This window comes from Pleurodeles waltl, chromosome 4_2 (genome assembly GCF_031143425.1).
Source record: "Pleurodeles waltl isolate 20211129_DDA chromosome 4_2, aPleWal1.hap1.20221129, whole genome shotgun sequence".
Taxonomy (NCBI): Eukaryota; Metazoa; Chordata; class Amphibia; order Caudata; family Salamandridae; genus Pleurodeles; species Pleurodeles waltl.
The window spans coordinates 959764549-959779790 of record NC_090443.1 but is presented as its reverse complement, the minus strand read 5'-3'; the positions used below and the strand labels follow the sequence as shown (position 1 = coordinate 959779790).

General features: G+C 43.5%; 1 protein-coding gene across 2 annotated transcripts in view; it reads right to left on the bottom strand.

The window, feature by feature from the left end:
• Positions 1 to 4785: 4785 nt before the first annotated feature.
• Positions 4786 to 15242, bottom strand: part of B4GALT2 (beta-1,4-galactosyltransferase 2) — a 625157-nt gene continuing 614700 nt past the window's right edge. For both annotated transcript variants that reach the window (XM_069232774.1, XM_069232775.1), the window contains exon 7: positions 4786 to 13951. In XM_069232774.1, coding sequence (XP_069088875.1) covers positions 13801 to 13951 — 151 coding nt within the window. In that variant the 3' untranslated portion in view covers positions 4786 to 13800. The remainder of the gene's footprint in view (positions 13952 to 15242) is intronic.

The window sequence follows — 15242 nt, the reverse complement described above, 5'->3', positions numbered from 1 at the left end:
GAGTTCCGATCCTTCAGGTCCTGGGGGCTGCGGGTGCAGGGTCTTTTCCAGGCGTCGGGATCTGGGAGTCAGGCAGTCGCGGTCAGGGGGAGCCTCGGGATTCCATCTGCAGGCGTCGCTGTGGGGGTGCAGGGGGGGGGCAACTCTGGCTACTCACGGTCTCGTAGTCGCCGGGGAGTCCTCCCTGAAGTGTTGTTTCTCCACAAGTCGAGCCGGGGGCGTCGGGTGCAGAGTTGCAAGTCTCACGCTTCTGGCGGGAAACGCAGTTGTCTTTAAGTTGCTCCTTTGGAAACAAAGTTGCAGTCTTTGGTGAACAGGGCCGCTGTTCTCTGGAGTTTCTTGGTCCTTTTAGAGCAGGGAAGTCCTCTGAGGATTCAGAGGTCGCTGGTCCTGGGGAAAGCGTCGCTAGAGCAGTGTCTTTAGAAGGGAGGGAGACAGACCGGTAGAGCTGGGGCCAAAGCAGTTGGTGTCTCCGTCTTCTCTGCAGGGTTTTTCAGCTCAGCAGTCCTCTTCTTAGGTTGCAGGAATCTGAGTTCCTAGGTTCAGGGGAGCCCCTAAATACAGAATTTAGGGGTGTGTTTAGGTCAGGGAGGGCAGTAGCCAATGGCTACTAGCCCTGAGGGTGGCTACACCCTCTTTGTGCCTCCACCCAAGGGGCGGGGGTCACATTCCTATCCCTATTGGGGGGATCCTCCATCTGCAAGATGGAGGATTCCTAAAAGTCAGAGTCACTTCAGCTCAGGTTGCCTTAGGGGCTGTCCTGACTGGTCAGTGACTCCTCCTTGTTTTTCTCATTATCTCCTCCGGCCTTGCTGCCAAAAGTGGGGCCGTGGCCGGAGGGGGCGGGCAACTCCACTAGCTGGAATGCCCTGTGGTGCTGGAACAAAGGGGGTGAGCCTTTGAGGCTCACCGCCAGGAGTTACTGCTCCTCCAAGGGGGAGGTGATAGCATCTCCACCTGGTGCAGGCTTTGTTATTAGCCACAGAGTGACAAAGGCACTCTCCCCATGTGGCCAGCAACATGTCTCGAGTGTGGCAGGCTGCTAGAACCAGTCAGCCTACACAGGTAGTTGGTTAAGGTTTCAGGGGGCACCTCCAAGGTGCCCTGTGGGGTGTATTTTACAATAAAATGTACACTGGCATCAGTGTGCATTTATTGTGCTGAGAAGTTTGATACCAAACTTCCTAGTTTTCAGTGTAGCCATTATGGTGCTGTGGAGTTCGTGTATGACAGACTCCCAGACCATATACTGTTATGGCTACCCTGCACTTACAATGTCTAAGGTTTGGCTTAGACACTGTAGGGGCACAGTGCTCATGCACTGGTGCCCTCACCTATGGTATAGTGCATCCTGCCTTAGGGCTGTAAGGCCTGCTAGAGGGATGACTTATCTATACTGCATAGGCAGTGTGAGGTTGGCATGGCACCCTGAGGGGAGTACCATGTCGACTTACTCGTTTTGTCCTCACCAGCACACACAAGCTGGCAAGCAGTGTGTCTGTGCTGAGTGAGGGGTCCCCAGAGTGGCATAAGATATGCTGCAGCCCTTAGAGACCTTCCCTGGCATCAGGGCCCTTGGTACCAGGGGTACCAGTTACAAGGGACTTACCTGGATGCCAGGGTGTGTCAATTGTGTAAACAAAAGTACAGGTTAGGGAAAGAACACTGGTGCTGGGGCCTGGTTAGCAGGCCTCAGCACACTTTCAATTCAAAACATAGCATCAGCAAAGGCAAAAAGTCAGGGGGTAACCATGCCAAGGAGGCATTTCCTTACACTTAGCCAAAGGTTTTTTTACTTGAATCGATGGTAAAAATGGAAACAAACTAGAAAGTTATGTTTTCTCCTCAGGGAAAGGCTGACTGTCTGGGTAGGTAACTCCCTTCTTACATAGGTACCAAAATAAATCTTCCTGGATAACTTTATCTTCTCGTTACTAACCACAAAGGATGCTTATACCACACAGGTATTCCAATTTGATGCAGGTGCCCTCTAACAGCCTCACTATCAGGCAATGAAGGAGAACAAATTAACTAAGAATCACACAGTCTGAACGAGGCCCTTCTGCAAGTCAACTGACTCCCAACTAGTCTGGAGCTTGGTGAAGATAAAATGCTAGAGGTCAGACCTGAGGTTCTACGTGATGCATAACTTTACGTATACCAACCATCTTGCTGAAGGTGCAGTATGAGGACATCTCCTGTGCACACAAAAAAGATTGAACTAACTCTGCCAAGTCCTACTAAAACATTCAGGCCCACTTTTATGGGGTTTTGGCGAAGGGTAGCGCAGAAGTCACCTTGCGGTGCTGCCATGTATCAAAGGGAAAGGGCACCGTATCCATGGCATACAGAGCATTCCTGTCCTTTCCCACTGCACTGGTGCAGTTTTGCCAGCCAATGGCCTACACAGGCATCCCTGCACCATGGTTCAAGGATGTCTTTGTTGTAAACAGGATTGTTTTTGTGCAGGAAGGGGCACCTTCCTGCACAAAAACAATCCTGAGAGGCTTTTTCCTCTATGTGTGCTGCATTCTGCAGTGCCCATGGAACGCCTCCCTTGCGCAGAGTAAGGCAACGCAGTGATCTGCGCTGCTTTGCCTTATTCCACATCTATGAGGCCATTTGAAGCCATGCAATGTGGCTTTGCGTGGCCTCAGAGATATGATTTCACGTTTTGCTCACAAAAAGTGATGCAATGGCAGCTCATAAAATTGCCTGAGTGTCAACCATCACTTACTGTTTCCTGGAGACTGCCTTATATTCTGAGACTGGCACAAGGCAACGCTATTGGTGTGGTAATGTACAAGTGATGGAGCCTCCCACGTTAGTACTGAAGAGTGGTGTTGAAATTGTTACACAATGATAGCACATAGTTGGGAATTGACAGAGCTCTCCAAGCAGTAAACCAACTGTTTCAGTGTCCTGGGATACCTGAGCAGAACACACCCATGGCCCCGCATGTGTTGACACCCATGAGTCCCTCTCTAGAAACTACACAAAAGGAAGACATAAAATGATAGTAATCACTGAAGACTATGCATAATATGACTTTTTATCCTATCAAAAATCTGTCACTTGACTCTAAATCTATATAGACATTTTTTGCCAAATACAAAATGATTTTGTGAGGAGCATTCCATGAGGATCGAGTCCAGCCCCAGTGAAACCCCAGTCAGAAAGATCGATCAGGATCTTCGCTATACACACCATGAACAAGGATGAAGCCACAGAAGGGGCAGTGGATTCAGTACATCTCCACTCTGGACCATGGCAGTGTTCTAGAAGCCTATGGATTAATATGGCTGGGCCAATCTGTCAAAAACATTATTGTATTTGGAGCATATGGTCTATATCCACATATTTAGGGTTTTTTCTACTGTTCGTTTGCTGACAAATTACTTGAGATCATTCATTTAGGCCCACTGATGAAGGGTTTCACTTTGAAAAGCACTGGGCATTCCCCGAACAACTTAAGGATGTATGAGATTTTTACACTCTTGGACACAGATGTTGCCTTATGCTTGTCTGATTTTACACAACTCCACAGGGGAACCAGTTGATAATCTCAGGCATATGCTACGTATTAACATTTGTTAGGACACCTTTTAGAATCTATGATACATATTGAACATTAAGCCCCTCATTTATGCTTTTTGTCGTAAAACTGCTCTAACACAGTTTTGCGGCAAAAGGTTTAGTGCCAGCTTCCGTCATTTAACAACGCCAGCTGGGCGCCTTATTTATTGAATGGGGCGAGCCGGTGCTATACTTGGGCTAGCGTCTTCAAGAAAGACGCTAGCCAGGTTGGGTTGGCAGTAGGGAAGGAGGGGGTTGTGCATCAGAAAATGATGCAAGCCTGGTTTGAGGCAAAAGAATGCCTCTAACCAGACTGGCACCATTTCCTGACGCACAACCACCAAACCACCAAAAACGTGACTCCTGTCTTAGGAAAGACAAGAGTCATGCCCAACACCCCAATAGCCAGCACAGGGGACAAGTGTCCCCTGGGCATGGCCATTGCAACCTGTGCCATGCAGGGGGCACCAAGGTAGGTCCCCGATGGCACTTAATTTTTTTTTTAAATACTTACTCATACTTACCCTACTTACCTGGGATGGGGGTCTCCCATACTCTGGTGTCCCTCTGGTGTGGGGGTGGGTGTTCCTGGGGCTGGGAGCTTCGGGAGGGCACCCGTGGACCCATTCCATGGTGTTTAGCCATGGAAATGGGTCCCCAGGTCCCCTAATGCCTGGTCTGACCCAGGCGTTAGATAATCGTGCAAAGCAAGCTTTGCAACATTATCTAGCCCCTCCCCCCACCTGTGTGTCATTTTAGCACGGGGATAAATATGGGGCTATGGGGACAGCACCATTTTTTAGATGGGAATGCTTGCCTTGCATCTCATTGAAGCAACGTAGGTGTACACATCCAAAAAATGGTGCAAACTCTAATATTTTGATGCTAGAGCATTCACTGTGTACGCACCAACTCTGTCCATCCTAGTCGATGCTACTGAATAAAAAACATATCAGAGATACCATACTTTTGCAGAGATAGGAGTAAGGGACATTTATTGGTTTCCTACAACAACAATGCTAGCGTTGGACTTTAGATTGCTTTCTACTCCACGTGTGATGTTGCATGCCATGGTGCATGTGGAATGATATGTGAGCATCCGCCAAGCTGAATAGTGGAAATGAGGAGTGGGGAGCCGAGTGCAGAGGTAAGGTGATGTACAATGCTTCACATGGCAGATAAAATACTATCTTAAAATACAACAAACAATTGCACATTTTTCAAAATTTATTAAATACAAAATCCTCTTTGATATGACAATATGCATTCAACATATGCTCTAAAAGGAAATAGACATTCAAATGTACAAAAATCACTGTTTTCCTATGACACAGGATGCTGAAATAGTTCCACATTCAAAAACCGGTGGTTGCCTCAAAGAAGCATTAGACCCTGTTTAGGGCAGACCTAAGAAGACCCCCAAACAATTCAAAGCAAATTAAAGTACAATTTCCAGTCACTTGTATCCTGTTTGTATACCTAGCGAGCAATATCAATGTCGTGTTCCAAGAGGTTGTTGTACAGGCAAGGGCTTTTGTGGCTTCTTTTGAGATACAATAAGAAATTACTCTCCAGCAAAGGAGTTAGTAGTATTAAATCATTTTCTTTGTGACTGAGCATTCCTTCACACACACACACAATTCAACAGTCAGTGTGTGTTAGACAAACCAATGTTTGAGAGAACCTTCAACACCATCCAAGATGAGGCACATCTCAGCAACATCTACCTGTGAAGAGGATGACATTTTTTATTAGAGGAAATCGAGTCGTATTTGTGCATCTACGTCAGCGCCATTCTATCATGGGGTAAAACACCTTTCGGACGCCAGCCTTGAAGTGCTTGAACAGTTAAGTGTGATTACACAAGGTGGTATCCTCCTGAGGAATGGCACTGCCAAAGACATAGTTTTAATATTTCTAACAATTCTCCCAAGACATTAGTGTGGCTTGAGCTTGCATCTAAGATGGTGCACAAGCTCCAATCCTGCTTTCCTGCTTACTGCATCCCAAATGCCAAGGCTGGTGAGGTCTAGGAGGAGCAACTAGGATGATTAGACCAAGGCAGGAATGATGCTATGTTCTTCAGCACTTTAGTGCTACTAGAGAAGGGATGACTTAGTCCAGAACTTAACATCTCAAGACATTTCACACAATATCTCAGTAAACTACTGAAAGCATCAACCAAGAAACAAAAACTAGGTACATAAGAAAGGTGTCTAGCCATCAGTAAGTTAGATTGAAATGAAAAGACAGATACTATGACATCTGAAAGGAGATTAATCTGAATTAAATGAAGGCATCATATTCCATTGACAACAATAGGGACCTATGCATATATTATTACTCATTCTGATGCTTGTTGGTGAGCAAGTATGCATGTAATAGGTAATTGGTTCTGTGAGAGTAACAAGTATCAGTGATAGACATGTAAGAGACTATGGCCCTTACGTATCAATGCATTTCTCATGGACTGAGTATGGGTAAAACACTTTAAAACATAAGGCCATATGGACTCTAAGTTCTGAGAAGCTAGAAATGGTATCAAACAGACATGCAGAACCTATCACTCACCACCGCCTTCTTAGTGTGCTTGAGATTATTGTCTGCCAATAAAAAGGGCTTTCGACTGATTAAAACTTGTGGACTACTGAGACGGTCCAAGGATATTTTCGAATGAATTTGGACCTATCAACCCGGGATCAACCAACAAAAGAGCACTAAAGGAGGAAATCATCCAGGAACCAATCCATCATTCTGGTGTACTACTAGACGAGAACTGAAGGAGGAATCCAGCCAAGGCCAGTCAATTTCTTGGACTATTATTGCTAGAGCAGTGGATGTTGAAGTCAGCCAGGGGAAAATGGACCTCCTAGTCTACCACTGTTATACAATCAGAACTCATAAAATGTTCTGAATCTATGTCAATCTCTTGTGGGAAGAGGTCATGTGGGTGGCATTAGAGAAGTTTGGGCAAGTACAACATCTCTGAGTATTAAGCTTTCTAGCCATTGATTGTGCCACAAAGAGTTCATTAAAATGTCGAGAAAGATAAGGTCACTTAGCAACTTGTAAAAATCTTGTGACCCCACAAAGACCTACTATAGGGTCGAAACTTTAAATGTGGACTTCCAGATGATCAGAGGTAAGGCTAGCCTAAGCTCATTTAGGCATTATTTTGGATCTCTTGAGCATGAAACTCGACTCCAAAGCCCATGGGGCCTAATTATGATGAATGCTTCTTTGAATTGCAAACCCTGTACAAACACTTGGTTCTGCATAGATTGCAATTGTAAGTGATGCGCTGTTTATCACATCTGAGAATTACCAAATGTGATAAGGTAAGCACACCTCTTAAATTTCATCAGAGCAAGCCTACTGAATTTCAACAAATGAAAAATGCTGCATACATATACCAGGACATACATGCATGTTTGTGTGTGGTAAGCACTATAATCTGCATGTTGTGCCCCATTTGCACTACAAAACTCATGATAGGTGGAATGTATCACATCTGAGAAATTCCAAACCCAGAGGTGTCAGATTTTATTAGCGTGATAAATTCCATTTAGACCTTCTGGGCACTAATGATCAGGCCATGAAAGGTGACAGCTGCAGTAACTTTGTGGGGAGTAACTTGCAGAGGAATCAACCACTTTGCTTCAAAAACAGATATCAGGCAGCAGATGCAGGCTGTGTGGGAGATTTAGCACCTGAGAAGGGACGTGCAGATTAACTGAAGAAAAGTGACCTGATACCCAAAAAGTCACTTCCCAATACCTTCCATCCCATAAGGCAGTATCCTCTACTCCCTTCTTCTCAAATGTAATAAGCTCCCACCTTGATTCAGACTATGAGCCTGATTTAGATATTGACGGACGAGTTATTCAGTCACAACGGTGGCGGATATCCCATCCGCTGAAATCTAAGTCCCATAGGATATAATGGGATTTAGATTTCGGTGGATGGGATATCCATCACTGTTGTGACAGAGTAACTCGACCGCCAATACCTAAATGAGTTTGACCTTCAATGGTGATTCCGCAACAGCCTTTTCTTGCCATGAATGAAGCACGCTTTCCATGATATGGGGACACTTCCTAATTACTGCATTTAGTGATAAATGTTCGACTAACCCAGGGTATGTGAATGGTAGTGCCTTTACTAAGGAGGTATATTACAAGGAAGATGAGAAGTAGGCATATACAAATCAATTCATGAGTGCAGATAAGCAAGTCCTGCATGGGTTGCTTCCAGTTCTTGGCAAACAGAGTGTGAACGGGAGACAACAAATTCTTATTAAACCACTAAAAATGGCCAGGAAATGTTCACTTACTTAATCACTTCTTTCATTATTTAAAAGTAATTTACAATACCTAATTAAAGATTAATTTAATCTTAAAATACTAAACCATTTTTTCTATAAAGAATTTGGTGAAGAAATGTTTTCTCCATTGTGGTTTCCAATCTCGATTGCAAACGTCATAAAGCAAACAGGATGGGAGCACCAGCATCTCTCAGGCTGAACCTAAACATGATATGATGAATTAGATGGTGATAGATTCTCACATGAAACATAGGTGCCTATTGTTTAGCGATCATAATAATTTGAGGCACGTTTTCACACTGGCATAAACCAAATACTTTCAGCCTTGGTTTGAAGAAGTTGGTAAATACCCAAACATCTCATTAGACATCAATAATATAAATGAACGGTCTGCGGTACATTAAAAACAATGCCTTTCCAAGATGGCTGTCACTTTTTTTCCCACCTTCCATTTCCCTTTTTATTCTAGCCAATACACATCATTGGTTTTGTGATTTTGCAAAGTATGTCCTATGTCATGTAGGCACAGATGCATTATTGGGGTGACTGTGAAAATAAATATTTGCCTCCTGTCACTGTACAGCACTTGACTGACTCATTAAAATAAGTTGAGAATATAGGGAACAAGAGAACAAAACATTCAGATAAAGTGAAGTAGCAAATAATCCAGCAATCAATAGCCAAGGGGGCATCCTAAATCAATCTGCCAGCCGCAGTGGCTTTGTTTATAGCAGGCAGGAATTCCCTAGCTGTGTTTGTGCTAAAATCAAATCAGTTCTATAAAATACATACAATGGGTCTCTTCCAGCATATTCAAACAAAGAAATAAAAAAATATAGAAAGAGAAAAGTTCTTTGAACTGGACATGCAGATAAATTCTCAACAAAATGACAAATATGGACTCCCTAACAAGGAGGCCCAATACGTTCTCTGTCTTGCACTTAGAATGCAGCGCTCTCCAGGCGTCAGTACCTTTCACTGACAAAAATACTGAAAGGCATTAGAGCGATAGATAAACTGTGTACATTGATATATACAATTATATATAAAAACACAAATTCTCCAACAAATTGACCCGACTAGTCAGTCCTCCTCCTTTTCTTCTGAATTTTGAGAACACACTTGGTAGATATTACTGACAACGTACAGTCTTTGTCTTGGTGTCAAGCTCGAACCCATCTTCTGCGTTGCTGCGGTCCATCAAAAATAAAAATGTCTCCTGAAAGCCTCCAAAGAAACCCAGAGAGGGGATATATCAAAAACTCAAATTCTTGATGTTATCTGTATCAGCCAGTCGTTTTTTTTGTTTTTTTCACCGCCCACTTGCGGTGATGTACAAGATGGCCGACTCTGAGCTGCTGATTTGCTGTATCAGTCCGTAAGGGCATCTTTTCAAATGTCAGCTGCTGGGCCTAGTAAAGCTCTGAGGTCTTTATGTAATGTGTGAAAAGTCTGGGTTCACATGCTTAGATGTTTCTGTGAGGAGGGGGTCTGTCCTACTGATGCTGGAGATATCAAATGTCTCTATGAAAGTTGCACGATCCCCCCGTTGAGAGAAAGAATCAATAATGGAACTTCATCAATGCGTAGAGATAAATCCAGGCACATCCTGGGGATCTTCTAAAATAATTTCTGTGAACAAAGTAGATGGTGTCTCAACTTACAAAAAGTGAACGAGAGGACCATTGCTTAAACTCCCACAATTCTCTACCTCGCTGTGGCCAATTTCCCTTCATCCCCCTATTATTACGATCAGGATGGTTGTGTCTGGAGCCACATCTTTGAGAACATGAAGCAGCCTGATGGCAAGGTCACCCCCAGGAGTCTCTATCTCATGTGTAGCAGTGGCAAGGTCCACACTTGTTAATCTCTTCTCCCGGCACCTGGGGGACATAACATTCTACTGCTTATGGCAAGGGGTCTGTCTTTAAGTTTCAGCTTTGGAAGACTCATCAGAGGGTGTGTGAAAGGGAGACGTGGAGGCACAGGGAAAGCAAGAGACAGTTTTTAAAACAGCACCCGGTCTACGTTTAATGCCACCTTGCCAGAAGACCCTTGTTGGACAGTGTGAATGGGATCAAGGACCATTGGTGCACTCTTAGGTTAGGCCCATATTTATACTTTTTTAGCGCAGCATTTGCGCTGCTTTTTGACGCAAAAGTGGTGTAAACTTACAAAATACAGTTGTATTTTGTAAGTTTGAGTCGCTTTTGCGTCAAAAAATGACGCAAATACGGTGCTAAAAAAGTATAAGTATGGGCCTTAATCTCCAGAGAAGCACATTCAAGACCTTGGAATGAACTAGCTCTGCAGGGGATCAAGAGTTGCTTCTTCTTGAATTTTAAAACATTATATGACACAGTGAAGAGGCGTGGCCAATTTTGAAAGGAAAGTTGTATATTCATTCCAGTTCAGAGGTGTGGATTTACGACTTTCAGAACCATGCAAAGCTTCCCAGTAGTACGTCTGGAAAGATGCTTTCTATGTGTACTCCTAATAAAGCCACGTTTTTTTTTGTTTTTTTTTTACAAATTGGTATTCCTCTATTAACTGAATCATTATAGAATTCCATATTGGGACGGGGGGAAGGGAAGGGGAGGAGCCAGCACCTGTGAGCATTTGTACTTTAATTAATTTTTTTCACCCACCCCTTGAAGCTGATGAGGTTTAGGGGTATCACGTTCCCTTCCAATTGGGTAAAGGGATTTACTTAGCCCTTAACTGGTGTAAATCTTGGGCCATTTTCATGGCTGGAAGGGGCAAGTGAAAAGTTTGTGAATGTCCACACAGAGACATGTTTTTGAGTGTTCACAAATTTTCACCACAAACCATGCCTGGAGCCGCCATTAACATATGGCAACAGTAAATGCCTATCTAACTGCTAGATCACCTTTTGTGCATGCGCAGTAGTTGTAAATCCTTCCATTTCTTATTGTAAAAGTACTTTTACAAATAAAAATGGCTAGTGAATTGGGCTCCTGCTGTACGGTGGTGGATCATATGGGACGGCTGTGATCACACGGGTCCATTGGTTTATAAACAGAGGACTTCCATAGGGGGTGAGGGGAGACAGCAACAAAAATTCCAGGAGGCTGTCTAGCGAGATGGTTCCTACTGCTTCCTGACATTTATTCGTCAGGGTGTCAAGGTATTTGCATTGAAGTTTTTTTTTAAAGTGGTGCTTGGACAGGCCATTAAAGGCGCCATACTGTGGAAAGAAAAAGCAGTTCTCTCTCATTCAGAGCTCCACACTAACAACCACCAACAATAAGCATTCTAGAATGTTGCTTTGCTAGATGACGCCCGATTGGCTTTTTAGATACACTGAAGCATCATTCACCGCGAAGCCCCTCCAATCGCTGGGACTGCTCATACTATTCATAAGTACAGCTATTGCTTGAACCAGGGGGCACGTCAGAATGCTTGGATGGTCTACACTTCTCTTGTTGAACATTCCGCTACACAACAGCACCATCCAAACACGGCGTTAGACCTTCTGCGCAAGGCTGGCATTCCATTAAAGGTTATGAGAATGCGATTGGCTTCTCTAGGTGATAAAACTTTGCCTCTTGGGAAATGACTAAGTCTGGCTGAAGATCCTTTAAGCTGTTGCTTTCTTAATCATGATTCACAAAACACAACCTGGATAACTAGTTTACACCTTTCTGCCAACCTTATGATCCTATGAAAAATGTACTTAAGTTTGGATAAAGGGTTTTATGCTGGCCACTCTGTCAAGGAGCATTAGAGTCACAATATTGGACATTAGAACTTGTAATGTGCACAGGTGCCCGTACTATCTCAGTATTGACTGCTCAGGCATGGAACAAACTTTGGCCTACCGTGCATGATAAATCAAAATTTTCAAATATCCGCAGACTTTTAAAAACGTACCTCTTCCAGACATAAGTTGAAAACCATCTCATACGTTGGCAGTGAAATGACCCTTTGGTAATTGAGCACATTATAAAATCCAATCAATCAACATGAAATGGTGGGTTCAAATCTCTAAGTAGCCTTTACGGCTAGAACATCCACCTGGGGCTCTCCAACGAGAACCTGGCACACCTCTGGGCCACTGCAGGCCTTTTTTTTGCCTTTGCAACTGTATGCTTTTCCTGTGGTTTGTAGACCTAAGTTTGGGAGTCAAATCAAATGTTCAACTTGAAAATAATAAAACTGTATCACTGTCTGCTCAGTTCATAAAAATCAGGCCATGTCGTATGGCTGATGACATTAGAACATGAGATTAATCTGAATGGGACATCATGAGTCAAATGTGCTGTGATAAGAATGGTCATACTTTTAAGAAAACACTAAGTTTCTGCTATATCACCACCCACAGACACAAAGGGCAGATTTAAGAAAAGTGGCGCTGCACATAGTGCAGCGCCATTTTCCTTGCACCCATTAGCGCCCCTTACCACCACCATTAGTGCACCGTATTTAAAATACGCTGCACCATGGCAGGGTAGGGGGCAATAGCATCAAAATGTTTACGCTATTGATCTACTGTTTAGGGTTAGTGTCAAAATGTTGGCACTAACCCTGAACAGTACATAGGGGCCGACTGTAACCAATGGTGTGCCCCCTTTTAACGCCTGCTCTGAGCAGGGGTTTTAAAAATGCTGAAAAGAAATGGTGCAAAGAATTCTTTTAGATTCCTCTGTGCCATATTTTCAGTCCTCCCCCCCCCCCAACGAGGGAACGCCTCCCTTGTGCACCTTATGCCTGGTGCAGGTATAATGTGGCGCAAGGGGTTACAAAGTGGCGCAATGCATGCATTGCGCCACTTTGTAAATATGGTGCAGCATTTTTGCCATGATATTGCTAAATTAGCGTAAAAAAATAACGCTAATGTGGCGATATATGGCGCACGGGCTCTTAAATCTGCCCCAAAGTAGGAAAGGAAGGCAGTCTTTTTTTTAGCAAGGCAGGTGCGGACAATCCAACAGAAATGCTCCAAGGTCCCTGTTTGTCTTCAGCTACATAAAAATCAAAGCAAAAAATATTGACTCAAGGAATTTATCATTTTTTTGCTCAGTGATTTGCGATGTAGTTTCATTATTATTTTCAAACAATAAAGTCTGGCTCACATAACATCGTCATAATATAATGATACAAAATTCTTTCAGGTTTTAACCAACTGGCTCCCACATGAGTTTTGAGAATGTTTTGCTACGACACAAGTCGGAAAAATGGTTCACCAGGCCTCTGCCCACTTCACCAACACACAGTGAGAGGTAGGATATTTAATATAAGATGTCGTCTGGGCGGATCACTGACAGCATATCGGTAACTAAAATATTGTATGGACGGAAATGCGTCAAAAATACTGAGGATCAAAATATCGAGAATGTAAGTGCAAATAGGTAAGTCTAGATTTACTATTCTTAACTCAACATCTACGTATCTTGAAGATATGCATTTATATATATCTGCAAGGTACGATGATGTGGAGTTATATCTAGTAAAACTTTGCTTACCTATAGAAACTTACCTTCACGATATTCTTGTTCTTGATAGTCTTGACATGATGGTTTGTCCACACGATATTTTTTCCAGATATTTTGTCTAAACACCATCTGGGCTAGTGGGGATGTGGGCTAAAACACTGACTCCCATGTGGGGGGATGACCAATGGGGTAAAAAGCGGTTATCCCGCCACCCCAATTCTCCTTCATGGTACTCTGAACACATGGACACTTGGTGGCCTCAACATTGCATTTAGTGTTGGAAATTGAGGCCACGTGCTTTTCACTCAGGTATGAGTGACTTTTTTAAGTCAACTTGTAATATATGATGGTAATTCAGGCACCCGGACGAAAAAAGGTGGAGGAACTGGATCTCTGCTGCAGTGATGAAGGTCTTTCTGACAAAACGAGGGGTGGAAGCCAGGGCTATCCTCTCCCTGGCCGGGGAGGTGGCTTGCCAATATCCACTGTGATGTTTGTGTACATAGGGTACTTAGCAAAATGGACCACACTGTATTTCAGGGAGTTGATTCCGTCCCGTCGCATGGTCATCTTGGTGTTCTGGATTTTTGTAAACCTGAAAAACAAAAAATGAAAATATATTTTATGTATATTCTTTGGTCTCCACATACCTCTCAAACTCAAAATATAGCCTAATAGCCACAGCAGAAGTGAGTCACAACCAATCCCAATCACACATTAGAGAAACATCAACATAGATGAGATCGATGTCAGCTAAAATGCTACCAAAATGAACCCTCAGGACCAGGACCAGTGCTGGATATTTTTTTTAATTCATTCACTGCTCTTGACTGGATGGCCACAGCCAAACTAAGGAAAACAAAGCCAGGCATTAGATCTAACAAACCAGGGCTAAGTTTACAAAGAAAGCACACAACGCTGTGCAGCAAGTAACGCTGCTGTGCTGCGTTGCGTGAACACGAGAGGGTAGAACAGGACCGTGTCTCCTAAGATGTGGCACTGTTTTGTTCTCTCTACGCATCCACACTTTTGTCTGCCATGCTCCAAAGTAGACACCTTTGTACCGTACAGCACGGGTGTCTGCGATGTGGTAAGTATACTTTTTGTGCAGGGAGGGATATCTTCCTGTACAGCAACTCTACTTGAAGGCACTTCCCTCTTTGTATGTGTGCTGTAGAATGCCGAACATATGCAAAGTGGGAAAAACAAGGAGATATGAAAACATTTCTCAAGATTACACCTCCCTCAATGAGGCGCAGGATTTTGGCGTAAACCCGGTCTACAATTCTTTGCAGATGAGGGTGTGGGTCAAAACCCACGGGTGGCTGCATGGAATTGCCCATGCACCACCCAGGGAATGCCTCATTGGTGCAAATTAATGCAAGGTATCGCACTGTGCTGCGTTGCATTGTTTTGGGGTACAATCTAACACAAATATTTATTTGCGTTGGTTTGTAAACCCCGTCAGTGGGCTTTGCATCAGGGTTGTGTCCAATAAGTAACACAAACATGATACACAGTCTTTGTAAATCGTGGCCTCAGTGTTCAATGTGGAACAGGTGTTGCGAATTACCACCGTTTATGAGCCTATGATCTGTGACCTTTGCTCCCTGGCAGGGTAATATAAAATGGTGGCAATTGTTTTTGTTCATTCATGATGTTTTGACTTGATATAGGATATTTGAATATGGGTTAACCCTATGAATTGTTGTCTTTTTCTGTATTCAGCAATATTTTGTCAACGTGCAATGGAATCTTGCATCTATCCAGCCGATGGACCGTCTTTCTCATTACCTCATGCAAATATCATCTTTTAAACAGACACCTTAATTCCGGTGAAGGCGGTGTAAAATACATTTCTTAAAGAGTACGTCAAAACCTTCTCA